The following is a 27,484-nucleotide window of genomic DNA, read 5'->3' on the forward strand; positions in this document are numbered from 1 at the left end:
ATTTTTTCAAAGGTCTTTTGGCTCATCACAGACTGGCTCGCCCCTGTGTCGATCTCCATGGAGACTGGGACCCCATCAATGTCCACTTCCATCATCCACAGAGAACTTCTGGTGGAGCAGGTAAAGATTCCATACTCTTCTCCCAGGGTTTGAGTAGCTTCATCTTTCATTTGTGTCGGAGCCCCGGTGATTAGCCAACTCATCAGAGACACAGTGAGTACAGCCTTTTCTGCACATTCTCTGAAGGTGTCCTTTTACTTTGCAGCCCTTGCATGCATAGTCTTTGTAGCGGCACTGGTGAGCCTTGTGGTTTCCTCCACAGCGCCAACACGGGGCCATCCGGTTTGCCGCATGTGGCGGACTCAGGGTTGTGGGACTCGGGGCAGCATTTCTGCCTTTAGAAGTATCCATGTGGTGCACTGCACTCGCCGGTTTAGAGTCCTGGGTCAGTATTCGCCTGGAGTCACTAGCCGAAACCATATAGGCCTGGCTCACTTGAATTGCTTTCTGCAGGGTGACCGTGATGTCAGTCGAGAGCAATTTGTGTAGGAGGCCTTCGTGGCCGATTCCGATGACAAATATGTCCCTTAGTGCTTCATTAAGGTGGTCGCCATACTCACACGGTGCAGCTAGTCTTCTTAAGTGTGCAGCATACTTGGCAATTTCTTGGCCCTCAGGTTGACGGTAAGTGTAGAACCGGTGTCTGGCTATGAGGGTGCTTTCTTTCGGTTTTAGTTGTTCCTGTATGATTGTTACACCGGGGCCAGGGGGGAATATTGTTGTGTGTGATTGTTACAAGTTCCTCATAGCTCTTGGTGGTTGTCTTCTCCGGGGCTAGTACGTCCCTGACAAGACCGTAGATGGTGGGCCCACAACTGCTAAGCAGGATGGCCCTGCATTTGTTCGGTAGTGTGGCCGGTGTGTCCCCGTCCAGGTCGTTGGCTATAAAGAAGTGTTCCAATCTTTCCACAAAAGCGTCCCAATCTTCCCCCTCTGTAAATTGCTGAAAGTTGCTGAGGTTAGATATGTTGAGCGTGTAGTTCGTGATCCCATCCTCGTCACCAGTTGTTGAGTATGTAGGCACCTTTAGTAATGACTCCACGAGGCAGGGTATGGTACTTAAACTGTGCAGACCTGCAGTCCTTTATTAGCAGCTCCTGAGTGCCTGCAACAAGCTGTGAGTTCCCTTTTATACAGGGTTACCTGTCGTGTGCAGGCAACCCCTGGGTCTCCAGCAACAGCACCCTCTGGCGTACCGGTAAGGTGTGTACAGTACAAGGGTACATTCAATGTGGCATAACAGTGTTACAGACATCACACAGTGAACAGGCATGCCTACCCAACAGTTGCTTTTTACTATTTTTATTAATTATCTGGATTTAGGAGTTGGAGCACAATTTGCAAATTTGCAGATGATACCAAGATCTGTGCGAGTGTTAGAACTGTAGAAGATGCTCGTCTGCTTCAGCTAGATCTTAATGTGTTGGGAGATTAGGCTCAAGACTGGAAAATGATGTACAACTTAGGTAAGTGCAGTGTTATGCATGTGGCAGGGCAAATGCTCAACATTCATACACCCTTCAGGGAAAGGCATTAAAGATGGGGAAGATAGAAAGAGATTTGAGCATTCTAGAGCATACATCCTTAAAGATACATGAGCAATGCCGGGCAGCGATAGCTAGAGCAAATAGGGTGTTGGGGTGCATCAATAGGACAATTGTGTCTAAGACAAGGCGTACTGTTTTGTCCTTGTACAAGACCTTAGTCAGGCCACACTTGGAATACTGTGCCCAGTTTTGGTCTCCTCGCATGGTGGGTGATATTGAGACTCTGGAAAGGGTGCAGAAGAGGGCCACTAGACTAATTCCAAGTCTAAAGCATCTTAGTTATCAAGATAGGCTAAAAGAGTCGGGACTGTATGGGCTGTATTTTCCAGTCCTATCTGCCTCTGTTTTCACCCTGGAGGGGCGGCAATGGCGGCGGTGAGCTCTTCTGGGCAGGTGGCCAGTTTCCAGTGCCCCGCCGGGGTTTTCAGGGCCGGCTCAGCGGGGCGCTGCCCAGAAGAGGCGAGCCAGTGTGCAACATCCATGGTTGCGGCACCGGATCGTTTTTTGAGTCCCACCCGACCCATAACGCGTGTAGAGCGCCATGCTAGGACTGCCTGTGAAAATGGGCGATCTGAACTATACCAGCTACAGTGAGGTAGGTAATGCCCTCCTGAGGTAAATGTGATTGTTTTTTCTTTTTTTTGCGAGTCATGTTGTGGTGGCGTGTGCTATGCATTGGGAATGTTTTTGGTGGGTTTTTTTCAGGTTTTGTTTTCTCCCCAGGCCTCTCTCAGATCGCTCCTAGGCCGACTGTTTAGCTCAGGAATTTTGCATGCTCAGCCGGCCGAGCACCCTAAGACAGGTGTGCAACATGGAAACAAAGAAACATAGAAAAATAGGTGCAGGAGTAGGCCATTCGACCCTTCGAACCTGCACCACCATTCAATAAGATCATGGCTGATCATTCCCAGTACCCCTTTCCTGCTTTCTCTCCATACCCCTTGATCCCCTTAACCGTAAGAGCCATATCTAACTCCCTCTTGAATATATCCAATGAACTGGCATCAACAACTCTCTGCGGCAGGGAATTCCACAGGTTAACAACTCTCTGAGTGAAGAAGTTTCTCCTCATCTCAGTCCTAAATGGCCTACCCCTTATCCTAAGACTATGTCCCCTGGTTCTGGACTTCCCCAACATCGGGAATATTCTTCCCGCATCTAACCTGTCCAGTCCCGTCAGAATCTTATATGTTTCTATGAGATCCCCTCTTATCCTTCTAAACTCCATTGAATAAAGGCCCAGTTGATCCAGTCTCTCCTCATATGACAGCCCAGCCATCCCTGGAATCAGTCTGGTGAACCTTCGCTGCACTCCCTCAATAGCAAGAATGTCCTTCCTCAGTCTAGGAGACCAAAATTGAACACAATATTCCAGGTGAGGCCTTGCTAATGCCCTGTACAACTGCAGTAAGACCTCCATGCTTCTATATTCAAATCCCCTAGCTATGAAGGCCAACATACCATTTGCCTTCTTCACCGCCTGCTGTACCTGCGTGCCCACTTTCAGTGACTGATGAACCATGACACCCAGGTCTTGTTGCACCTCCCCTTTTCCTAGTCTGCCGCCATTCAGATAATATTCGTCTATAATAACGTCTCCCTTAGCGCTCTGCCCCACACTCAGGGCCCAGCTGCCCAATTTTGGTGACTGAGGCGCAAACTATGCCCGGGTGCAAACTTTACCGCCTCGCCACCCTTACCGCCCCAAAATGAGCAAAGCCGAAAATCCAGCTTAAGAGTAGCGTAGATTTGGGGAGGGGCGGGGGGTCTGATTGAGCTTTATAAGATAATGAAGGGAATAGTGTTCCACCTGACAGTTTATTTCAATTAAATAGGTTGGGCAAGGCCAGGGGTCACAAATTTAAGTTGTATAGGGCTAGATCTAGGTTAGATGTCAGGAGGTGGTTCTTTTCCCAGAGAATAGTAGACCTCTGGAACAAGCTGCCATTTTGTGTGGTGGAAGCAGACTCGCTGAATTTCTTCAAGCAAAAGCTGGGTTTGTTTCTGGCTAGGGTGAAGATCACCTCTTACAGAAGGTAGGTACTGCAGGGAATTCAAGGCCAGAGTGATCTCCTGGACGAGTTTCGATCGTCGAGATGGGTCGGAGAGGAATTTCCCAGATTTTTTTCCCCAAATTGGCCTGGCTTTTGTAATGTTTTTTTGCCTCGCCCAGGAAATCACATGGTTTCAGGTGGGGTGGAGTGTATATGTTGTGATACACAAGTTATCACAATTGTGTGGGACAGGCTCGGTGGACCAGATGGTCTTTACTTGTCCATCATTGTTCATATGTTGTGTGCAACCATCTGCATACTGCATTGGATAATGCAGGTCAAGGTTAATTTCCCTGGCAGCTAGCATGATCTATACATTTTACAGCAGTCCATCGTGCCTCCATTATTTGCTGATACCCAGAATAGCAAAGGTTCAATCCAGGAGACCAGGGATACCTGCAGCAGCCTTCCTAAGCCCATCACCATCATAGGCGGTCCCTCGAAACGAGGATGACTTGCTTCCACGCCAAACGAGGATGAGTTCACAGGTGTTTCAATGAAGGACCCGAACTACATCCTGAAGGGTGGAAGATGCCTGTGCGTGGATCTTTTTTACGTGTGGTGGCCGTTGCACACCAGCCACCACACGGGCTTGACAGAGCTAGGTCTTGCTCCAGTGGCAAGGATTACCCAAGATGACTGGAGATCAGCTCTGCTGCACGGACCTAGTGCACACACATATTGCAGTATGGGCTGGCACGTGCTGCCCCTGGGCCCTTGACCCCGAACTCGCGCCTCCCCTGGACCCCGATCACAGTCTCTCGCCGCTCCTTCGCCTCGACCTCGCTGCTCCTGCTGTATCTGCCCACACTCCAATCACCGATCTGGATCTTGATGACATCATACTAAGTAACAGACTAGTGTACACCAATGAAACTAGGTTCTATACAGTTTTTTTTAAATCATTTTCAGTTATTTAAAATCAGGTTACACTCAGGTGGAGGACTGGACACTCTTATTAAAAATGCTTATCTTTTTGTGATAAATCCATTTTTAACTGTATTAATAAAACTATACCAGGTTACTGCTCTTAAATACATCAATGAATATTTTTAATGCAAAGAAAAAAAATAACAATTACATTCTATGACACTGACCGATAGCGCTGGTTCATAGAAGATTTTACCTTTGTGATTATGCAAATTAATGTTAGCGGATATTTGAACTGTAACCTAACCAACGTAATTTCAAGTGCAATTTGAGGCCAATTTCCCAATTGTGCCCAAAGTGGAAACTTACTTCCTTTACATTTATTGAATGGTACCTATGTAACAAATTTTCAAATCTAACTTTAGATTGAAATAAAACTGAAACTTGAAAGAAGGAAAAAAATTGTACCTTTCAGAGATGTTGCTTCTGTCAGGCTTGGCAAAATGAATTCAGTGATAGAAACACTTTTATCTGAATACCCCCACGTATCAATTGCATCCGCTACTAGCTTCAGTTTCTGGTACCTGGAATTTTGTGTAAAGATTTTGTCGAATGTTTGCCAAAACTGTCACTTATGTAAAACATTAGGTAAAAATAAAGGGGTTAGAATTGCTTTTGACTTAAATAAAATTAAGAAAAATATATAATTTTTCATGTTAGAATTTCAGTTTTGCAAATTATAATCTGATCAGAGAAACAAATTATATATTTTTATATATATTATATATGTATGTAGGAACATAGGGCCCAAGTTTGCCCCCACGCTTAGAATGGCGCGCTGACTTTTTAGAACAGAAACTGCGCCTTAAAGTTACCTTGCTATTCTCCCCGCAGCTGGAACGATGAAGGCCCTCGGCGTAGCACAGCACAAGGGGCGGGGGGTGAAGCCAGGTCCCTGCGCTGAAAACAGTGCCGAGACCTCTGCACATGCGCGCTAGATTGCGCGCGCATGTGCAGTAGCTCCTCACCCCCGAATCTGTGAGGCTGTGTGGGAGGGGCCCGAAGCACACTGTCCCTAGCCCTGGCCAAATGGGCTCCCCGCTTCGATCTGCGGGAACAGTGCCTGCCGCGTTCAGCCATGAGTACTATGAAGAACATAAAGTCTGGAATGAGAGAAGGCCATTTGAATCATCAAGCCTGCACCATCCAGAATCCATGCCTTATTATTGTATCATAGAACAAGGAGGGAAGTCAGTGAGCATTTATTTGCACAAAGAGTAAGGACGTTGTGGAAGAAGTTGCTCGAGAGAGAGAGCAATAGAGAGTAATAATATAAATGAGTTTAAGGTAAGTTTCTGGAAAGAAAATGATTGAAGGGTATGGGGAAAAGCTGGGTTTCTGGGGCTGAAATAATTTAAAAAGGGATGGGCTTGTTCCTAAACATGTTCTGTTCTCCCCCACCCCATGGAGTTGTGTGTTTTTGCATTAATCTCTGAAGAAGCAATTACAATGAGCTTTCTCACAGTGGCTCAGCCATTTGGGGATTTACAATGACAAAGCTAAAAATGTATTGTTGTGCAGACATCTTCAAATAATTTGATAAACTATACAAAAATCACTTGAGGGTGTAAAGATCCTGTGTTACTGGATGTTTTAAAGTATTTTATGCAGCTTTTATCTCCACCTACCTGTTGCGTGTAGATTTGTGTTAGTTTACCTAGGATTCTGTAAAAGCAATCAATATGGTAAAGGAGGGGCAGTTCTGAGCACGTCTGATTTAGCAATGCATGAAGCAGTAAGCTTGTAATCCAAGACTTACGTTCGGAGGAACTGGCTGAGATAGTCGGTTGTGATTAGGCATGTCAACAGTTAATTAGCAAAAAATAGTTATGGTGTGGGATGGTGTAATCATTATCAAAACATTATAGTGATTGATTTATTGGTTGATTTATTGATTTATTTCTCATTTATTATTGATGATGGCTCTTTATTTGTAAAAGTGAAGTGTTTAATGCTTGTAAACTTCCCTTCCCCCCCATCTCTCGTTCCCTGCGCCTAATTTCTAAAGTGTAGGCAAGGTTTTTCTGAGCGTAGAAAAATCTACACTTACTCCATTCTAACTTAGTTTGGAGTGAGTTTTCACTGCCTAAACTTGCAAAACAGGCGTAAGTGGCTGGACACACCCCCTTTTGGAAAAAAAACTGTTCTCAAATGAAACTATTCTAACTCACTAGAACTGGGGCAAACTAAATACCAAGAATTGCAATTTCTAAGATGCTCCATTCTAAACTAGTTGCTCCAAAAAAATAGGAGCAATTCAGGCTGAAACTTGAGCCCATAGGAACAGGAATAGGCCATTTAGCCCCTCGAGCCTGTTCCACAGATATAAATACATTACACACACTATTCAAAAATAGTGTGGTTTTACCAAACATCTCCCTCAAAAGTAGGTCTGAGTGAACTGATCTTTCAGAATAGTTCTGGAATACAAGTTGAAATAGGACTCAAAAGAAATGAAAGGTTAAAAGTGAAATATGAATTTATCTCTGTAAGGAGATAATGTATAGCGCCCTCTAGCTAGGAGGTATAGGGAGCTGTATTGAGAGAGGGTCGGTGAACATCAGAACATAAGAACTAGGAGCAGAAGTAGGCCACCTGGCCCCTCGAGCTTGCTCCGCCATTTAATAAGATCATGGCTGATCTGATCATGGACTCAGCTACACTTCCCTACCTGCTCCCCTTTATTCCCCTATCACTCAAAAATCTGTCTATCTCCGCATTAAATGTATTCAATGACCCAGCCTCCACAGTTCTCTGGGACAGAGAATTCCATAGATTTACAACCCTCTGAGAGATTAAATTCCTCCTCATCTCAGTTTTAAATGGGAGGCCCCTTATTCTGAGACTATGTCCCTTAGTTTTAGGTTCCTCCTAGTTTTAGTTTCCCCTATGAGTGGAAATATCCTCTCTGCATCCACCATTTCGAGCTCCCTCATTAGCTTATATGTTTCGATAAGGTCACCTCTCATTCTTCTGAACTCCAATGAGTTTGGCCCAACCTATTCAACCTATCTTCATAAATCAACGCCCTCATCTCCGGAATCAACCTAGTGAACCTTCTCTGAACAGCCTCCAATGCAAGTATATCCTTCCTTAAATACGGAGAGCAAAACTGTATGCAGTACTCTAAGTGTGGCCTCACAAATACGCTGTACAATTGTAGCAGGACTTTTCTGCTTTTATACTCTATCCTCCTTGCAATAAACGCCATTTTAAAGCTCCACATGGCTGTCTGAAATCTTCCAAATAAATAGAGTTAAGTTGAACTAAGAGTGTTCATGAGACTATAAAATACATGGTGTCAGAAGCGCATCTACGACCAAAATATTGGAACTGTAAAACTTTTTCAAGTCGATCGAAATTGACGTTAAGCAGTGCAGTGCAGAGCATGCTTCCTACACATCGCACGTGGATCCGTGAAGGATGATAAATAGTCAGAAGCTTGTAAAATAATCTAGAGGCATTAGTAAAGTAAACTTAAAGTGGCATAAGTTATTGTAGAGCCTCGATTGAAAAAGTATTTCTACAATTACATGGACACGATATTTTACTATTAAACTTGTTCTAATCCTCTGGGTATTTGATTGTATACATGTATGTGATGAACTCAAAGCAAGCTATCATGACCACCATGATGCCAACTCCCGCGCACATTCCTCTCCCACCTCCATTGCAGGTGACTGCCGATTTGAAAGCCAACTGGAAAAAATTCAAACAGCCGTGGGGCAGCTATGAAATGATCACGAATATTATGGAAAAGCCAGATAGAGTTAGGGTTGCAATGTATATCACTGCCATTGGCAGTGATGCCTTAGATATCCACAATAATCTTCCCTACAAATTAGAGGAAGACAAGTAGGAAATTGAGATAATTTTGAAGCTCTGGAAAGAGCACTGTAAGGGTAAAACCAACATTATCTATGAACAGTGCCAGTTTAACAATTGTGTACAAGGGGATAAGCGGTTTGACAGATATCTCGTGAAAGTGAGAGAGTTAGCATCATCATATGATTTCGGCAATTTGAGGAATGATTTCATCAGAGACCGCATAGTCTGCGGAATATCTGATACACTCTGTGTAAGAGGCTGTTGCAAGGATCAAGCCTAACACTCGATAAATGTGTGATGCTCTGTAAAGCTACAGAGGCCACAGTTGCGCAAATTAAATCTATGAAGCTCACTAAAACAGACTTTGAAGATGTCAAAGCTGTCAGACAGAAACACCGACCCACAAAGAAAGAATTCACAAAGAGTTCACGAACGATTGCAGATATTGTGGCAAAAGACATGAGCTGTCAAAAACTAAATGCCCAACGTATGGGAAGAACTGCACAAGTTGCGATAAATCAATTTTCTCAAAAGTGCAGAATGGATTGAGGCAAAAGTCTACACATAACCCTAAATATAAAGGCAAGCCAAAAGTTCATGCACTATATGAAGAGAGTTATGATTCTGATTTTGAAGTCATCACTGTAAAGATGCTTGGTAAAGTTGATCACACAATCAAGGACAAAGCTGACAGAAAGTATCCTAACAAGATTATGGCAACCTTCTCCATTAAAGGTCAAATGGTAAAAATGCAAATACATTGTGGGGCCACATGCAATGTGCTACCTCTTAGAGACTTACCAAAAGGCTTAAAGGTAAAAGAATTTAAGACAATACAGTCACTATATGACAACCATGCAACCATTCCAGTGGCAGGGACTTGTAATGTGCCACTGGAAAATACAAAGAACAAGCAAAAGTACATTGTGTCCTTTGTGATCATTGAGGGCCAAAGTGCACCACTGATTGGCTCATGCACTGCTCAACAGTTACAATTGATAACAACATCAGAAGATTGCGGTGGTAAATGAACCACGCGAATCGCAAACTACGAACAAGGCAAACGTCTCGCTTGCGTCAAAAACTGATGTCAACAATATGTATCCGGATGTGCTTAAAGGACCTGGACACATGCCAGGGACAGTTCACCTTGAACTTAATGAATCAGCGAAGTTCACCTTGAATTTAATGAATCAGCGACGCCAGCTGTAATGCCATCCAGACGGGTGCCAATAGCGATCAAACAAACGCTAAAAGAGGAACTCGAAAATCGATAAATCATCGCGATAGTTGTTGAACCAATGGACTGGGTATCCAGTCTAGTGACTGTACAAAAACCAAATGGAAAGATACGAGTATGTATCGACCCTCAACATCTGAACAATGCCCTGAAACGTGGACACTATCCACTTCCGTGATCGATGACATCTTGCCAAAGATGTCAAATGTAAAGATCTTCACTAAAGCAGACTGTAAGAAGGGTTTTTTGCAATGTGAACTAGATACAGAGTCCTCCTACCTCACGACCTTCCAGACTCCATGGGGACGATATCAATATAATAGAATGCCATTTGGCATCAGTCCTACCCTGGAAATCTTCCAGCAGAAGCTAGACCAGAGCTTCGAGGGTCTTGATGGAGTCTACAAGATTGCAAACGATATCTTGATCACTGGATGCAGTGAGACACAGAGGGCCCAAGTTTCCGATGCTGGACAAAACGGCGCACCGCCGAGATTTAAGTGACCTGTCTGGGATAAAAAGCGCGCCGGAATCCTACCGAGGAATTCTCCGGTCGTCCTGGAGCATGGCGTGGCACAGCAGAGTCTCCTGGTGCGGAGCAAGCTGATCACAGCCAGCAGGGGGGCGGGGCTAGGGATCAGCGTTCTTCTGAGTGCCGGCAGCGTTGCGCAGGCGCGTTGGAGCATGCACGCCTGCGCAATGGCTCAGCAGGGCGTTTTTCCCCCAGTCTGTGTTTGAATGATGTGGGTACCAGGGAGGGATGGAGGAGCATGGGAAGGGTGTACTGGGGAGGTGATCGGTGGGGGAGAAGCATGGGAAGGGATGGAGAAGTGTGGCAAGAGATGGAGGAGCGTGGCAAGGGATGGAGGAGCGTGGCAAGGGATGGAGGAGCGTGGGTTGGGGGGCACTCGAACCGGGCCGGAGGAGGGAGCAGAGGTGCCTCCGTCCAGCCGGCCCCCCCCATCCCCCGGCGTTCAGCACCCCACACCAACCCCTGCGTTCAGCCACCCCCAACGTTCAGCCCCCCCACCCCACATACCCCCCCCTCCACACACACCACACCCCTACACCTGCCCCCGCGTTCAGCCCCCCCCACACATCCCCCCACCCCACACTCCCCCACCACACACCCCCACACACATATCCCCACTCCCCCACCACACACACACACACACCCTCACACCGCCCCCCCCGCGTTCAGCGCCCCCCACACGCTCCGACCCCCCCACCACACACACCCCCACACACACATCCCCCCCACACACACACCCCCACCACACCCCCCCAACCCCTCTCCCCACACACACCCCCCTCACACACACCCCCACCACACACCCCCAGACCCCACACACACGCGCCCACACACACACCCCCACACACCCACCCCCACCCCCACACACACACCCACAGCCACCCCCCCCCACACACACACACACACATACCCCACACCACTCCCAACACCCCCACCCCTCCCTCCCCGCCCCCCACCCCTCACTGTCAGATACAGAGATAGCGAGACACTGACAGAGACACTGACAGAAACACCTTCCCTTCACATAAAGGTAGGACTTCTATTTTTTTTATTTTTTATTGATTGGTTGCTTATTACTTTGGTCTTGGTGCTTTAGGTGCAGGGTTCCTTCTATCTTTTATTAATTAATTGCTTATTACTTTTTGTGCTTCGTAAATGTACTGTTTTGTGTTGTGCTTACTGCTTTAAATGTACTTTGCTTTTTTAATGTTGTTATGAAGGTGTTTATGGAAAATCCTAACTTCCCTCCCCCCCTCCCTTTTGTTATGTTGATGTGTCCTTTGTGTTTAATGCTTCCTACCCACTCCCCACCACCCCCCCCCCCCCCCCCATCTCTGGCTGTGCCTGCACTAAACTTACTCTAGGTAAGGTTTTTCAGAAACTACAAAAGTGGACAATTACTCCATTCTAAGTTAGTTTGAAGTAAGTTTTCGCTGCCGAAACTTGCAAAACAGGCCTAAGTGGCTGGACATACCCCCTTTTGAAAAAAAAAACCTGAACTAAAATGAACCTAAACTAGCTCACCAGAACTGGAGCAAACTAAGTGCCGAGAATTGCGATTTCTAAGATACTCCAAACTAAACTAACTCCACCTGAAACTTGGGCCCTTAAAGAGGCCAATCACGATCATGATGCAAACTTATGCAAATTCATGTAGAGATGCAAAGAGCGAAACATCAAACTTAACTTCGATAAGTTCGAATACAAGAGCTCCTAAGTGAAATACATGGGACACATACTATCAAAGTGGTTGCAATCAACGAAATGCAGAAACTGCAGGATGTCGCAGGTGTACAACGATTTGTCGACATGACAAGGTACCTCGCAAAATTCTTGCCAAATCTTTCCGACCTCAGTGAGCCTCTGCGACAGCTTACTCATAAAGACACGGTCTGGAAATGGACTGAAGAACAAGACAAAGCGTTTGAAGCTATCAAACAACGCGTGACTGATTCTCCGTTGCTCAGGTACTTTGACCACACACTTGTAACCGAAGGTCAAGGAAATGCTTCAAGCAAGGGTTTTGGGTTCGTCCTTCTGCAACAGGGACAACCAATTGCATACGTGAGCCGAATGCTCACTCCAGCAGAAACGCAATACTCTCAAATCAAAAAGGAGCTGCTTGCTCAAGTCTTTGGAATGGAACAAAACCATCAATATGTATATGGTCAGAAGATCACGCTATGGACAGACCATAAGTCTTTGGTTGCTATATGACGCAAACCGTTATATGCAGCACCCAAGCGACTACAATGTCTGCTCATTTGGCTCAACCAATATGACGTCGAAATAAAGTATCAACCAGGAAAAGAAATGTACCTAGCAGACACCCTCTTGCACGCATACCTCGAAAACATGGAGAGATCACCGACCAAAATTGCAGTGGATCGCAGCCACATGGTGGACTTTCTTCCACTCTCCAAATAAGCACTGACTAGCATACAACACGCAACTGCAAGCGACTCCACACTACAACTGGTCATGCAACAAATCACAATGGGATGGCCAGAAACGGCACATGAATGCCCGCCTGAAATGCATGCATACCTCAAAGTTTGTGACGAACTCACAACGCAGGATGGCATAGTCTTCAAAGGCTATCGCTGTATCATACCAAAATCCTTGAGAACCGACATTCGTCAGCGACTTCATGCTGCTCACACTGGCGTCGAGAAACTAACTTTAATTCATTTTTGTTTCTTATGAAAGGAAAGGTGTAACGAGATAATGTATAGCACCCTCTAGCTAGGAGGTATAGGGGGCTGTATTGAGAGAGAGGGTCTGTGAAGGAACGCCATTTTAAAGCTTCACATGGCTATCTGAAATCTCCCAAATAAATAGAGTTAAGTTGAACTAAGGGTGTTCAAGAGACTATAAAATACAGTCTCCTTCCCATTATTTAGTGCAACTTTCATTGGGTTCTGCGGGATGCAAAACATTAACCAACGTATGTATTTGCATACTTTACTTCACAGGGTGAATCAGGAAAGTCGTGCAAATCATTGGTTGCACATCCATGAATACCTGAGATCCTTTACCTGTATGCACCAATGGCACTTGAAGTCATCCATCGTGAAATCACCCCATAATTCCAATACATCCGACAATTTATGAACATTTATTTTTAATTTACTTCTAACAAAGTTAGCAATTATTTTAACATGCAATAAAAACACTAAAGAACTCATTATCATCTTGCTCTACTTTATATGGTCTATGAGCACTAATTTACTTCAAAAATTAATTGTCCTGCCCCTTTCAATCTGGCTATGGACTAAAGTGAGTATTACTTTTCACCCATATTATGGCTTCGGGAAGCTTATCCACTATCGATACAAAACTGACTGGACAACAGTTACCTGGTTTATTCTCCCTTTCTCCCACTTTGAACAGAGGTGTTACATTGACAATCCTCCGGTTCTCTGGCACAACTTCCATATTTTAAGGATGTTTGAAAGATTCATCATCATAGGCAGTCCCTCGGAATCGAGGAAGACTTGCTTCCACTCCTAAAGTGAACAGTCCGATACGAGAGCCACAGACCCTGTCATAGGTGGGACAGACATTCGTCGAGGGAAGGGGTCGGTGGGGCTGGTTTGCCACGCGCTCCTTCTGCTGTCTGCGCTTGGCCTCTTCACGTTCTTCGCGTTGTGACTCGAAGAGCTCACCGCCCTCCCGGATGCACTTTCTCCACCTCGGGCGGTCTTCGGCCGGGGTTTTCCGGGTGTCAGTGGTGATGTCGCACTTTATCAGGGAGGCTTTGAGGGTGTCCTTATAACGTTTCCGCTGTCCTCCTTTGGCTCGTTTACCATGAAGGAGCTCCGCATAAAGCATTTGCTTCGGGAATCTCGTATCTGGTATGCGAACTTAGTGGCCTGCCCAGCGAAGCTGATCGAGTGTGGTCAGTGCTTCGATACTGGAGATGTTAGCCTGGTCGAAGACACTGATGTTGGTGCGCCTGTCCTCCCAGGGGATTTGCAGGATCTTGCGAAGACATCGTTGGTGATATATCTCCAGCGACTTAAGGTGCCTTCTATACATCGCCCATGCCTCGAATCCAAACAGGAGGGCGGGTATTACTACAGCCCTGTAGACCATGAGCTTGGTGGTAGATTTGAGGGCCTGGTCTTCAAACACTCTTTTCCTCAGATGGCCGAAGGCTGCACTGGCACACTGGAGGCTGTAGCGTATGTAGGCACCTTTAGTAATGACTCCACGAGGCAGGGTATGATACTTAAACTGTGTAGACCTGTAGTCCTTTATTTGCAGCTCCTGAGTGCAGACAACAAGCTTTTTATACTGGGTTACCTGCAGTGTGTAGATAAACCTTAGGTCTCCAGCAGCAGCACCCTCTGGTGTACAGGCAAGGTGTGTAAGGGTACATTCAGTGTTGCGTAACAGTGTTACAGACATCACACAGTAAACAGGCATGCATTCACAACAACACTTCCCCTGTAAGCATTTTTCATATCCTTATTGTCATGTCCAGGGGAGGTGATCAGTGGTGGGCTATGGGAGGTTGTGGTGAGGGTTGTGTGCTTGCCAGGTGTGACCCCTGTGCTTGAGGCTGGCCTCGTACATTTCCCCGCCCTCACACACAGACCAAGTGGGTGTTAGTGTTGTGGGATCCCTCGGGGGCGTAGCCACGGCAGCAGTGGGTGGTGTGTATACACTGTGATGTGGGTAGTTGTGGGCAGGGCCATAAGACTGCGTGGGCTCCTTGTCCACTGTTGTTGTGGGGTGGTGGGCAGGGCCACAAGACTGGGTGGGCTCTTTGTCCACCAATTGGAATGAGGGTCAGGTCATCGCAGGGTTTTCCAGGGAAGCTGGAGGGTATTGGCCTTATGCTCCTGGTGTTGGCCCTGGTGGCCAGGAGTTGTAGGGCTGATCTGGTGCAGGTTGCCATTGGTGGTTGCTGGGCTGCCCATTGACCACTGTCCCTGTAGTGGGTCTGCTCCCACTGGCTGTATGTGTCCTGCAAGGGGCATCACATTCGTTCCAAAGGTCCAGGCTACATGGTCAAGTAGCCTGATGAACCTGGGGGTCTCCCACAGGAGGATTCCATTGGCATCAGCATGGTCCCTGTAGGACCCAATGTCCTTTGGCAGTGTCCTACCGGTATACATGACACCTTGGCTCTGAGCACACATAATCGAGCCTGCATTATACATTCTAGCATTTGCATCACTATTGGGTGTCCTGGTTTCAACAGACATGGTTACATTAGGCATTTCACATTCTTTATCATTATTGTTAAGCACAATAAACTTGTTCTTAACCTTACTGACACCTGCATTCATCTCATTAGTCACATTAGTTAAACCAGCATCACAATTCATGGTTATATTGCATACACTTTCATACTTGCACCCTTTAATTGCATCTTTAGCTTTAAAGTCCATGTACTCAAATAGTTGAAACTTCCCCTTTAAATTTTTTTGGTTACCGGTCTCCTTTAAGGGAGCCTTCAAATCCAATTGGCCGCTCGATGTCACATGATGCTCCTTCATGATCACTCGTGACATGGCGTAGGCCATTTTGATTACAGGTTCTGCTGCTTGTGGTACTGCAGCCATTTTCTGGTCTTGCTGCAGGTAGGCTGTGGTGCTCTTTTCTTCCATAGGTTCGATCCTGGATGTTGGGAATCCATTTCTTTCGTCGATGTTCACCTCTTGGAGTGCTGCCCCAGCCCGGAAAGTGGAGTTTGGATCCTCGGTCTCGAAGATTTTGCCAGGGTGCTGTGGGCAGTCAAGCTGGACAGTGGAATCTCCGGATGCTGCGATGGATCCATGTTCGAGGTCGATTGCCGGAGCCAGGAGGCCTGGGAGAAGCTTCGCTTGGACAGGCTGCCGTTGTGGTCGACTGGCGGGATTCATCCAAAGTTCTTCAAAGGTCGCTTGGCTCATCACAGATTGGCTCGCCCCTGTGTAGCTCTCCATGGAAACTGGGACCCCGTCGACGTCTACTTTCATCGCCCACGGAGAACTTTCGGTGGAGCAGGTATGAGTTCCATACTCTTCTCCCAGGGGTTGAGCAACTTCACTTTCCTCTGTGTCGGAGCCCCGGTGATCAGCCAACTCATCAGAGACGCGGTGAGTAAAGCTTTTTCTGCACATCCATTGAAGGTGCCTTTTCTCTTTGCATGCATAGTCTTTGAGGCGGCACTGGTGGGCTCTGTGGTTTCCTCCACAGTGCCAGCACGGAGCTAGCCGGTTTGCCTCATGTGGCGGACTCAGGGTTGCGGGACTCGGGCCAGTGTTTCTGCCTTTAGAAGTATCAATGCGGTGTACTGCTCTCGTCAGTTTAGAGTCCCTTAGTGCTTCATTTAGGTGGTCGCCAAACTCGCACGGTGCAGCCAGTTTCCATAAGTGTTCCAATCTTTCTACAAAAGCGTCCCAATTTTCCCCATCGGTAAATTGCTGAAAGTTGCTGAGATTCGACATGCTGAGCGTGTGGTTCGTGACCTCGTATTCCCGTCGCCAGTTGTAATGTATGTAGGCACCTTTAGTAATGACTCCACGAGGCACGGTATGATACTTAAACTGTGGAGACCTGTAGTCCTTTATTTGCAGCTCCTGAGTGCAGACAACAAGCTGTGTGTTCCTTTTTATACTGAGTTACCTGCAGTGTGCAGGTAACCCTTAGGTCTCCAGCAGCAGCACCCTCTGGTGTACAGGCAAGGTGTGTACAGTGTAAGGATACATTTAGTGTTGCATAACAGTGTTACAGACATCACACAGTAAACAGGCATGCATTCACAACAGAGGCGATGTTGAATCTCCACATCAATGTCTGCCTTTGTTGATAAGAGACTCCCGAGATATGGGAAATGGTCCACGTTGTCGAGGGCCACACCGCGAATCTTGATGATTGGAGGGCAGTGCTGTGCGGCGGTGACAGGCTGGTGGAGGACCTTTGTCTTACGGATGTTAAGCGTGAGGCCCATGCTTTCATATGCCTCAGTGAATACATTGACTATATTCTGGAGTTCAGCCTCTGAATGTGTACAGACGCAGGCGTCGTCCGCAAATTGCAGCTCAATGACAGAGGTTGGGGTGATCTTGGACCTAGCCTGGAGGCGGCGTAGGTTAAACAGCTTCCCACTGGTTCTGTAGTTTAGTTCCACTCCAGCGGGGAGCTTGTTGATTGTGAGGTGGAGCATGGCAGCGAGGAAGATTGAGAAGAGGGTTGGAGCAATGACGCAGCCCTGTTTGACCCCGGTCCGGATGTGGATTGGGTCTGTAATGGATCCGTTGGTAAGGATCACGGCCTGCATGTCATCATGAAGCAGGCGAAGGATGTTGACAAACTTTTGGGGGCATCTGAAACGGAGGAGGACGCTCCATAGACCCTCACAGTTGACAGTGTCGAAGGCCTTTGTAAGATCGAAAAAGGCCATGTATAAGGGCTGGCACTGCTCTCTGCATTTTTCCTGCAGCTGACGCGCTGCAAAGATCATGACTGTTGTGCCCCGTAGGGGACGAAATCCGCATTGTGATTCCGGGAGGAGCTCCTCGGCCACAGGGAGCAGTCGATTGAGGAGAACTCGAGCGACAACTTTCCCAGTGGCTGATTGATAGCAGGGAGATTCCCCTGTAGTTTTTTTTTTTCGTTGCCAATCTTTCCAATTCTTTGTCAAATCACAAACGCCAGAGGTCACCTTGCACACATCAAGGATCACTCTGCGCCAATGCTCTTAGCCAAAAGGCCTAGAGCCACTGCACCGTTCCTGGAAGTACTGCAATACCAGGTTCGTGCCATGGAGGTGGATGGGTCAGGCCCCCCACCCACCTCCTATTTCCAAAAAGCATAGGAGAACTACCTTCCTGATCCAGGGAGAACCACTTTGGGGTCATGGTTACTCCCGTCAGGTCAGTTACGCATGATCTTAGCCAAAAGGCCGAGAAGCGATCCCCTGTAGTTTTTTTTTTTAATCGTAGCCAATCTTTCCAATTCTTTGTCAGATCACAAACGCCAGAGGTCACCTTGCACACATCAAGGATCACCCTGCGCTAATGCTCTTAGCCAAAAGGCCTAGAGCCCAAGCACCGTTCCTGGAAGTACTGCAATACCAGGTTCGTGCCATGGAGGTGGATGGGTCAGCAACCCCACACACCTCCGTGGAGGTGGATGGGTCAAGCCACCCCACCCACCTCCTGTTTCCAAAAAAGCAAGCATATACCTTCCTGACCAGGGAGAAACCACCCGGAGGTCATGGTGGCTGGTCAGGTCAGTTACGCATGATCTTAGCCAAAAAACCCTGTAGTTTTTTTGTTTTTTTTTAATTCGTAGCCAATCGTTCCAATTCTTTGTCAAATCACAAACGCCAGAGGTCACCTTGCACCTGTCAAGGATCACTCTGCGCCAATGCTCTTAGCCAAAAGGCCTAGAGCCACTGCACCATTCCTGGAAGTACTGCAATACCAGGTTCGTGCCATGGAGGTGGATGGGTCAGGTCCCCCACACACCTCCGTGGAGGTGGATGGGTCAACCCTCCCCACCCACCTCCTGTTTCCAAAAATGCAAGCATATACCTTCCTGACCAGGGAGAAACCACCCGGAGGTCATGGTGGCTGGTCAGAAACGGTACTACACTTGATCTTAGCCAAAAGGCAAACCCTGTAGTTGCCGCAGTCGGACTTGTCCCCTTTTTAAAAAATGGTCACGATCACTGCATCTCTGAGATCCCCTGGCATGCTCTCCTCCTTCCAGGTGAGAGAGATGAGGTCATGTATCCGCACCAACAGCGCCTCTCCGCCATACTTTAGCGTCTCAGCAGGGATTCCATCCGCACCCGTAGCCTTGTTATTCTTCAGCTGTTTTATGGCTTTGAAAGATTATGATCAGACCCTCTACTATTTCCTCTCCGATTTCTCTCACCATTCTAGGATTTTCCACATTTGCATTCCAACATTTTTTGCCATTCTACTTCCTTGTCTATATTTACTGTCATCGTTTGAGATCTTTTGATGATCATAAAGCACAGAAGGAGGCCATTCGGCCCATTATGGGATTAGTCTGGATACTCTTTTTTGGCCGGCACAGACACGATGGCCTCCTTCAGTTCTGTAAATTTCTATGATTCTATGCCTGTGCCAGATTATTTATAGAAAGGATTTTTTTTAAGTTGCTTTAAAACATTACAAGTGACTAAATATCAACACAGAAAAGTGCAAAGTGATACATTTTGGTAGGAAGAATGAGGAGAGACAATATAAACTAAAGGATACAATTCTAAAAGGGGTGCAGGAACTCAGAGACCTGGGTTATACACACACAAATTGTTGAAGATGGCAGGGCAGGTTGAGAAAGCGGTTAAAAAAGCATACGTGTCCCTGGGCTTTATCAACAGAGTACAAAAGCAAGGAAGTTATGATGAACCTTTATAAAGCACTGGTTCAGCCCCAACTGTAATACTGTGCCCAATTCTGGGCACTGCATTTTAGGAAGGATGTGAAGGCCTTAGAGAGAGTTCAGAAAAGATTTACAAGAATGGTTCCAGGATGAGGGATTTCAGTTAGATGGATAGACTGGAGAAGCTGGGGTTGTTCTCCTTTGAGCTGAGAAGGTTGAGAGGAGATTTGATAGAGGGGAACCAGAGGACACAGATTTAAGGAGATTGGCAGAAGAACCTAAGGCGACATGAGGGAAAACTTTTTTACGCAGCAAGTGGTTATGATCTGGAATGCACTGCCTGAAAGAGTGGTGGAGACAGATTCAACTGTAGTTTTCAAAAGGGACTTGGATAAGTCCCTGAAGGAAATACATTTGCAGGGCTATGGGGAAAGGGTGTAAGAGTAGGACTAGCTGAAGTGCTTTTGCAGAGAACCAGCACAGGCTCAAAGGGCCAAATGGCCTCCTTCTATGCTGTAACCATTCTATTTTATGATTCCCAAGGTCGTGAAAGGCGCTATATAAATGCAAGTCTTTCTTTAAACGTTATGTTGTAAAGCCTAGTATATTCCTGCAAGTATAAGAAAAAGGATCTGAGAAGCTTGATAGTTACGATGCTAATGAACTAGTTTTGATACTGTTTCCTCATAAACAGCAAATAATAAGCAATTTGTTCATTTGGAAGATTTTTGATTTGGTTCTGGGTGGAAACAATCAGAAAATAAAGCAGAATCACCAACACTGACACATAGGGGAAAATTTTAACGTGAGTGAGCACGTGTCTTTGGGTGCAGAAGGGAGGGTGAATTCCCAGAAAAATGCAAGCCGGCTCCAACCCATCGGGCTGGAATTTCCAATGGCTTACCGCCCGGTTTCTGGGCGGTATTGGTCATTGTGGGCGGTAATCAGGTGAGCGAAAATGTCCTTACCTGAGTTACGGCGGCGGTTTGGAAGTACTGCTGGGGAACGGACTACCAGCGTGCACTATCCTGAGATCGCCCTGGCGCAATATTTGGCTGAGCGGTGACCCGTAGTTAAGTTTTTTAAAAACGCCCACGAGGATCAGCGGAGCTGGGCGGTAGGTGAGTAACTCTTCAAGAAAAAGGTTAGTAATTGTTTTTTTACTAATTATTTTAAAAATGTGTTGTGGTGATTTAGTTTTAAAGGGCCCAAATTTGGCCAGGAGTTGCTCTGTTCTTTTTGGAGCAACAATCGCAGTTCTGCACATTTAATTTGCGCCAGTGTAAGTGAGTTAGTTCGGATTTTTTTTTTGTTTCATTTTTTTCAATGTCTGTTTTGGTCATTTAAGCTATTTTAGACAGCTAATAGTTGCTCCAAACAAACTTAGGCCAGCGTGTGTGGCCACTTGTGGCCCGCACAGAAAACCCTTGCGGAGAGTTAAGAAATCAGCGCAGGGAAGTACATTTAAAACACCAAGTACTAAACAAAGTACACAAAAATAAGCATTCAATAACAAATAAAAAATACAAGGAAGCTAAGAAGATCTGCACCCTGCACCAAGACTTACAAAGCACTAAACAAAGCACAAAAAGTAATAAGCAATTAATTAACAAATAAGAAATAGAAGGAACCCTGCACCTGAAGCACCAAGGGCTAGAAGCTCCACTTTTGAGCTTATCGCCCAAAAATGGGCGTTATTTCCGGCGTGGGCAATAAAAAAGGGTTTTCAGATCGCCGGCTTCTCGTCCATTCTCAAAGCACCTAGTTTACATTTTTGAAAAAGGGCGTTACCGCGAGCATTATCAAATGGGCGGTAGCGTTAAATTTTTCTGACCTTCTGCCGTAAAGTGTGGCTGTCCTTAACAACGGCATGGTAACGCTCGATTCCCACAATTCAGGAAGTCAAGGGTCATCATGACATACGCAGAAGAGGAGGCAGAGAGAGAGGGAGCGCAGAGGCACTGAAAGCGTGTGTGGCTGTGGTGTGTGCTTGTTTGGCTGTTGTGGGAGGAATGACGGAGATTCACCAGCAGAAAAAAGCCTACTAAGCACCAAGAACATAGTTGGCACTGAGTTTTTGTCCAACAAATAAGATATAACATGGAAGGGATGAAGGAGGCCCTGGAGCTGGTAGCAAGGAACACTGGTGGCAGAGGGCTCCCAGTGGTGCGCCGTACTGCACCCCAAGGTGACGCACCCATATTGCCAACCACATATGAGAACCAGCAGCAACATCTTGCTTATGGCTCGGAGCATGCTCCCACCTTGGGACCGTCCTCTCCCGTATCCGTCCAAGCTTCGGCCGTCATTCCCCCCGCCCACAATGAAGCATCGCCTGAGGACCTCCTCAGCCAGGCGGCTTGAAGTCAGGAGGGTAAGGGGTAGTGGTGGGGAGGAGAAGCGGGGGTTTGTACAGAAATACTGATGATTTTAGACTAATGTTCAGTTTAAATTTTTTTAATTTAACAAAACCTTGCAGCACATTGGCTCAGATAGCTGCACCATTACACACTGGTGATTCCTTAACATCAAAGGGTATAATCACACTTATCTTCAATCACCTTAAACTTTAACTGTCACCAAGGTGATAACCATCATTGATGTATGACCTGCACACCCAGCAGTTTGTCAGCCTTGTAAATAACACCAACGTTCTTTCAGGCAAAGCGATCATTGATGAGCTCCTGACGTAAGGCTCTTGCAGCTATCATGTCACCATGGGCCCTTTCATGCGGTCTACAGGGGGGCAGGGGCATGGCTTCAGCATCAGCCTGATTGTCTGGCCCGATGTCAGCGTCCGCCTCCTCGTCCTCCTCTTCCTCGCTCTGGTGAGGTGGACTGTCAGACTCATCAGGCAATTCTTGTCCCCCCCTGATAGCCAAGTTGTGTAGCATGGAGCAGACCACCACGAATTGAGCTACCTGCTCAGGGTGATATTGGAGCTCGCCTCCTGAGTGGTCCAGGCATCTGAAGCGCTGCTTCAGCACTCCAATGGTTTTCTCCACGATATTGCAGGTTGCTCTGTGGCTTTCATTGTATTGCCTCTCGTCCTCGGTGTGGATGTCACGCAGGGGCGGTCATCAACCAGCTGGCGAGGCCATATCCTTTGTCGCCAAGCATCCAGCAGCAACCTTGTGGCTCATTGTTAAACAAGACAGATACAGTGCTCTCACGCAGGATGTGCACATCATGGATGCTGCCCGGAAATTGAGCATTCACTGCCAGTATAATTTGCTGGTGGTCGACAACCAGGTGGACATTCAGGGAGTGGAATCACTTGCGGTTCCTGAAAATCTCAGCATCCTGAAAAGGTGCCCGCATCGCGATGTGCGTACAGTCTATTGCTCCCTGCGCCTTGGGGAAGTTTGCAATTCTGGAAAAACCTAGAGCTCTCTCACTCTGTGCCTCCCTAGTCATAGGGAAGCTGATCAAATCCCTCCTGCCTGCGTACAGGGCTTCAGTGACCTGTCTAATGTAGCGATGTGTGGCATGCTGAGAAAGTCTGCAAATGTCACCAGCTGTGGCCTGAAAAGAACTCTAGGCATAGAACAACAGTGCCGTGGTGACTTTGACCTTGACGGATAGTGCAGTTCTGATGGTGCTGGCAGGCTGCAGGTCTGCCCTTATCAGCTGGCATACCTCAGTGATAACCTCTTTGTGGAAGCGCAGTCTCCAAAGGCAGGTGGTGTCGGGCAAGTCGAGGTAAGAATGCTTCTCCTTGTACTTGCGGGGGGTGTAACATCTGATCCTCCTCATCTGTCTGTCACTTCGTACATTGGACACATAATGCAGTGCAGCGTTCCTTCGGCTATGTCGAGTCTGCTGCATGTATTTGGTCACCAAGAGAGATTGAGAAAGGGCAGGCCCCCATTGCAGTAGCTCTGTTTTCCGATTGCACACAAACAAGGAATGTCCCGACGCGCACACATCTTCAATTCCAATCAGTCACAGTGTGGTCAAGATGTTTAGAGATGTTCACATCAACTCCAACGACCTGCAGAGTACATCTGAACTCCGCCGAGGTTGAAGCACAGCAGCCTTTTAAAGGATGCAACATGTGATCTACAACATGGCGTCCATAACGCTGTGATTCGTTCCGGTTAGTTCTACTTTTTTGGGCGGTTTTTTGAGCGAGCGATATTGTGGGTGAAATGTGTGCGAGGTGGTGAAATTGACGATGGGTGATCTCCATGGCCGCTTGTTTGGGTAAATATGCTCTTTACAACAAAAAACAGTCGCCGGGCGTTAATATTGAATCTCGGCGTTAATTCCGTAAGTAAAGTAACACTGGGCAATATTACGGGCGTTGAATTCACCCATTCTGCTGATTCCGCCCAAAAAAGTGGGTGGGCGGTAATATCTTTTATCGTTAACCACATGGGGAAAGTAACGCTCGGTGATAAGTTTCTGAAAAATGCCCGCCAGTTTCCATTTTGTGCCAAAATGGGTGATTATATGGGCGTTATACGTCATCTCATCGTTAAAATGGGCGTTAAGTGGGAGTTAAACAGGTCAAAAAAGTGGAGGTTCTAGCCCCAAGATTTACAAAGCACTAAACAAAGCACAAAAAGTAATAAGCAATTAATTAACAAATAAAAAATAGAAGGAACCCTGCACCTAAAGCACCAAGACCAAAGTAATAAGCAATCAATCAATCAATAACAAATAAAAAATAGAAGTCCTAACCTTATGTGAAGGGAAGGCAGCGGGCCGCCGATGAGGGAGCCCATTCGGCCAGGGATAGGGGAAGGGTGCTTTAGGCCCCTCCCACAAAGCCTGCAGAGCACACTCTCAGATTCTGGGGGCGAGGAGCTACAGAGAGCTACTGCAATGGGGCTGTCCTTTCTCATCCTTTCTTGGTGACCAAATACATGCAGCAGCCTCGACATCGCCGAAGGAACGCTGCACTGCATTATGTGCCCGATGTACGAAGTGACAGACAGATGCGCGCACACTCTAGTGCGCATGTGCAGAGGTCCCGGCACTGTTTTCAGCACCAGGACCTGGCTCCGTCCCCGAATCCAGTTGCCACGCTGCGCCACCATTGAGGAGAGGCTGGGGAGCGACCAAGCTCGGCATGAAGCTTTTTGGTGCCCTTATTGTTCTACAAAAGCGACACACCTCTGGTGAGTGCGCCAAAAATGTGTACTGGCCAAATTTGGGCCCAAAGTGTTTTAGGAATGTTTTTTTGATTTTTTAGTTGAAGTTTTTTTTAAAATTGTTTTTTACTATTTTTCTGGTGTTAGGCCCAACCCGCAGCCTCGGGGTAAATTTTTATTGATTTTTTTATTTTTCACCCATTTAATTTTCGAACCGCTCAATCGACCCTAAATTGTACTTTTTCACCCACACCAGCTCCACTCGCCAGTGAAAATAAGATGAGAACACCGTGGCAATTGAGGGGGCTGAAGCAATGAAGCTGAACCAGCAAAGAGCTGAAGCTCACAGGAGGCCATTCCCAACACACAGGCCGAAACCTTACAAGGCCTGCGAGTGCAGGTTTGAAGGAGGGGCCCACTGTCAAATGGCCCTGATTGACAGTAGGTCGGAAGTCCACTCTGAACCCGCCTCCATGTCAGTTTCTTGAGTGTCGGGTCTTCGTGCAGATCTCAGACCCGACAGCAAATGGCAGGCCAATTAAGATGCTTAACAAGTACGTTAAGGATTTTAACCAGGCACTTACCATTTTACCAAGTTTTTAACGCGTTTGTTGTTCCTTGGGGAACATGCCAGGTAAGTGTATCCGGTTCTCAATGACTCTTCGTTGCTTTGACTAATTGACAGCTGCAGAAGTGGCATAAAAGCTACCATTTCACAGCTGCTCACTTTCCAATGTCATAAGCTGAAGCCTTCAGGACTTGGAAGACACTTTTGAGCTGTATGCAGTTTGGAAGTGTTTGCAGTGAACTTTCTATCCACTGTCACCTCCTTGGAGCAGCCTCTCTCACCACTGATCTGTCATCTCAACCTCATCTGCCATCTATTCCAGCAGCATCCGTGCCCTTGAAAAAATGTCAGCTTGGTCCTCAGAATCCCACCAGAATCAGCTCCAACACAAACATCACTAAACACACTAGCATCACCAACAACACCAATCTTCTCCGCAATCACCCGATGCTGCTCAGGACAGAGGGCATCAGCACCGACCACATTGTTGCCCGGGACGCCAGGGATGGCTTCACCATGGCCACATTTACTTCACTTGACGCTGTACACCCTGGCTGCCACATTATATGCCACGTTGGCACCACCCCATACCAGCTCAACATTGGCTAAAGGACCCAAGTTCCTACCCTTGTGTGTTGTTAGTTGCCATGATTAGACAAGGATGAGGGTGAATGTGACGGGTGGCTAGTAAGATGGCGATGTGATAATGTAGATAGAGAGGGATAGGTGGAGGTGCAAGGTAAGTTGGTGTAAGGATGTGCAGGGGTAGGGTAGGGAAGGCAGAGTGATGGGGATGTGATGAGTGGCACAGCAGAATGAAGTTGAGTGTGGCTTTGCAGTAACGTTTCATGATCTACTGAGATCATTGAAAGGTTTGCCCCACTGTAGCCAGCTCGTCCTGACGACATCCCTGCTTGTGCCCTTCTGTGCAATGTGCAACCAGGCTGTGTTGGTGTCCTAGAGAGGTCTCTTCCACCCACTGGAAGGGAAGAGGACTTCCCTGTGTGCTGTGACTCCCTCTATAAGCATCTGGAGGGAGTGATGGGAGAGCCTGGGTGCAGCTGTGTACCTCTATGCAGTGCTTGTCAGTGTTTGCAGCACCTCAATGGTGCAGAACACTGACAGAACTGTCAAAATCAATGTGGGCATGTTCCCTTTAAGGAAACCGGCTGATGACGTGTCATCAAATGTCATCATCAGACCCTCTTCCTGTTAATTGGCCAGGAATCTCGCAGGGTGGGCTTAATAAGCCCCACTAACGGAAGATTGTTTCGACCAGTGTGACAATGAACAGCCAAGACTCAGGTATCAGTTATCCTATTTAAAGGTGGCATTTATGGTGTGCCAGTCTTTGGTGAAGGCCTGCAATTACTTGTGTGATTGTCGTGTTTGATGTTCCATGGAGCTGGACACTTCTTCCATGGACGAAGGACATCATTGCAAAGGCTTGTAACATACCACTTATGCTTGAGATGGACTCCTCCAATCTCTCTGCAAGTGTGCACAGTGCAGCTGGAACGCCTGCCACAACATCGCACGTTCTTTGCTGCTGCTCTAAAAGTATCCTGTTCATCACTGGCCCCAATGTTCAGCATCTATGTCCAGCTGAGCAGAGCTTGGAGCGTTCTGCGCCCTCTGACGCAGAAATATCCACTACTGTCCCTGTCTCCACTATCTGCTCTTGCTCATACGTGATACAGGGGAGTTATCCCTGGTGTCCTGGCCAATATTTATCCCTCAATCAACACCACTAAAGCAGATTATCTGGTCATTATCACATTGCTGTTTGTGGGAGCTTGCTGTGCACAAATTGGCTGCCGCATTTCCTACATTGCAACAGTGGCTACACTTCAAAAAGTACTTCATTAACTGTAAAGCGCTTTGGGACGTTCAGTGGTTGTGAAAGGCGCTATATACATGCAAGTCTTTCTTTTTCCTTTATGCGTAAGTCACCAGGTGAAAATCCAACTATCTGCTTTATGGTCCCTCCGAAGTGTGAGTATTTGAGCTGGTGCATGGTCTGCATGAATCCTGTAATGGTGCACCCTCCGAGGGAGTGGCCTCCTCTGAGGAGTCAGCAGCGGTGACCTGGCCCACCGACTGTGGGACACGTGATAGCCCTGTGGGAGATAAAAGACATGAATGAATTCTGTCAAGGTAAGAATGTTTGGAATTATCATTATGCAAATGATCATATTTCACTCGCTGTTGACATCAAGTCAACATGAATGAGTGTTGTATGCCATGTGGCTGTCTGATATTTAATTCTGTA

General features: G+C 46.9%; 1 protein-coding gene, 1 non-coding gene and 1 pseudogene across 4 annotated transcripts in view; all 3 read right to left on the bottom strand.

Annotated features, from left to right (window-relative positions):
* LOC139273133 (clathrin heavy chain linker domain-containing protein 1-like) overlaps nucleotides 1-27,484 on the bottom strand; it is a 170,878-nt gene that overhangs the window by 88,786 nt on the left and 54,608 nt on the right. For all 3 annotated transcript variants that reach the window (XM_070889571.1, XM_070889570.1, XM_070889572.1), the window contains exon 5: nucleotides 5,000-5,115. In XM_070889571.1, the coding sequence (XP_070745672.1) occupies nucleotides 5,000-5,115 (116 nt within the window). The remainder of the gene's footprint in view (nucleotides 1-4,999; nucleotides 5,116-27,484) is intronic.
* LOC139274256 (U2 spliceosomal RNA) lies at nucleotides 17,905-18,103 on the bottom strand. The gene has a single exon (XR_011595437.1). It is a non-coding gene; the product is annotated as a U2 spliceosomal RNA (small nuclear RNA).
* LOC139274276 (U2 spliceosomal RNA) lies at nucleotides 18,582-18,814 on the bottom strand (annotated as a pseudogene).

Source organism: Pristiophorus japonicus, chromosome 9 (assembly GCF_044704955.1).
Source record: "Pristiophorus japonicus isolate sPriJap1 chromosome 9, sPriJap1.hap1, whole genome shotgun sequence".
NCBI lineage: Eukaryota > Metazoa > Chordata > Chondrichthyes > Pristiophoridae > Pristiophorus > Pristiophorus japonicus.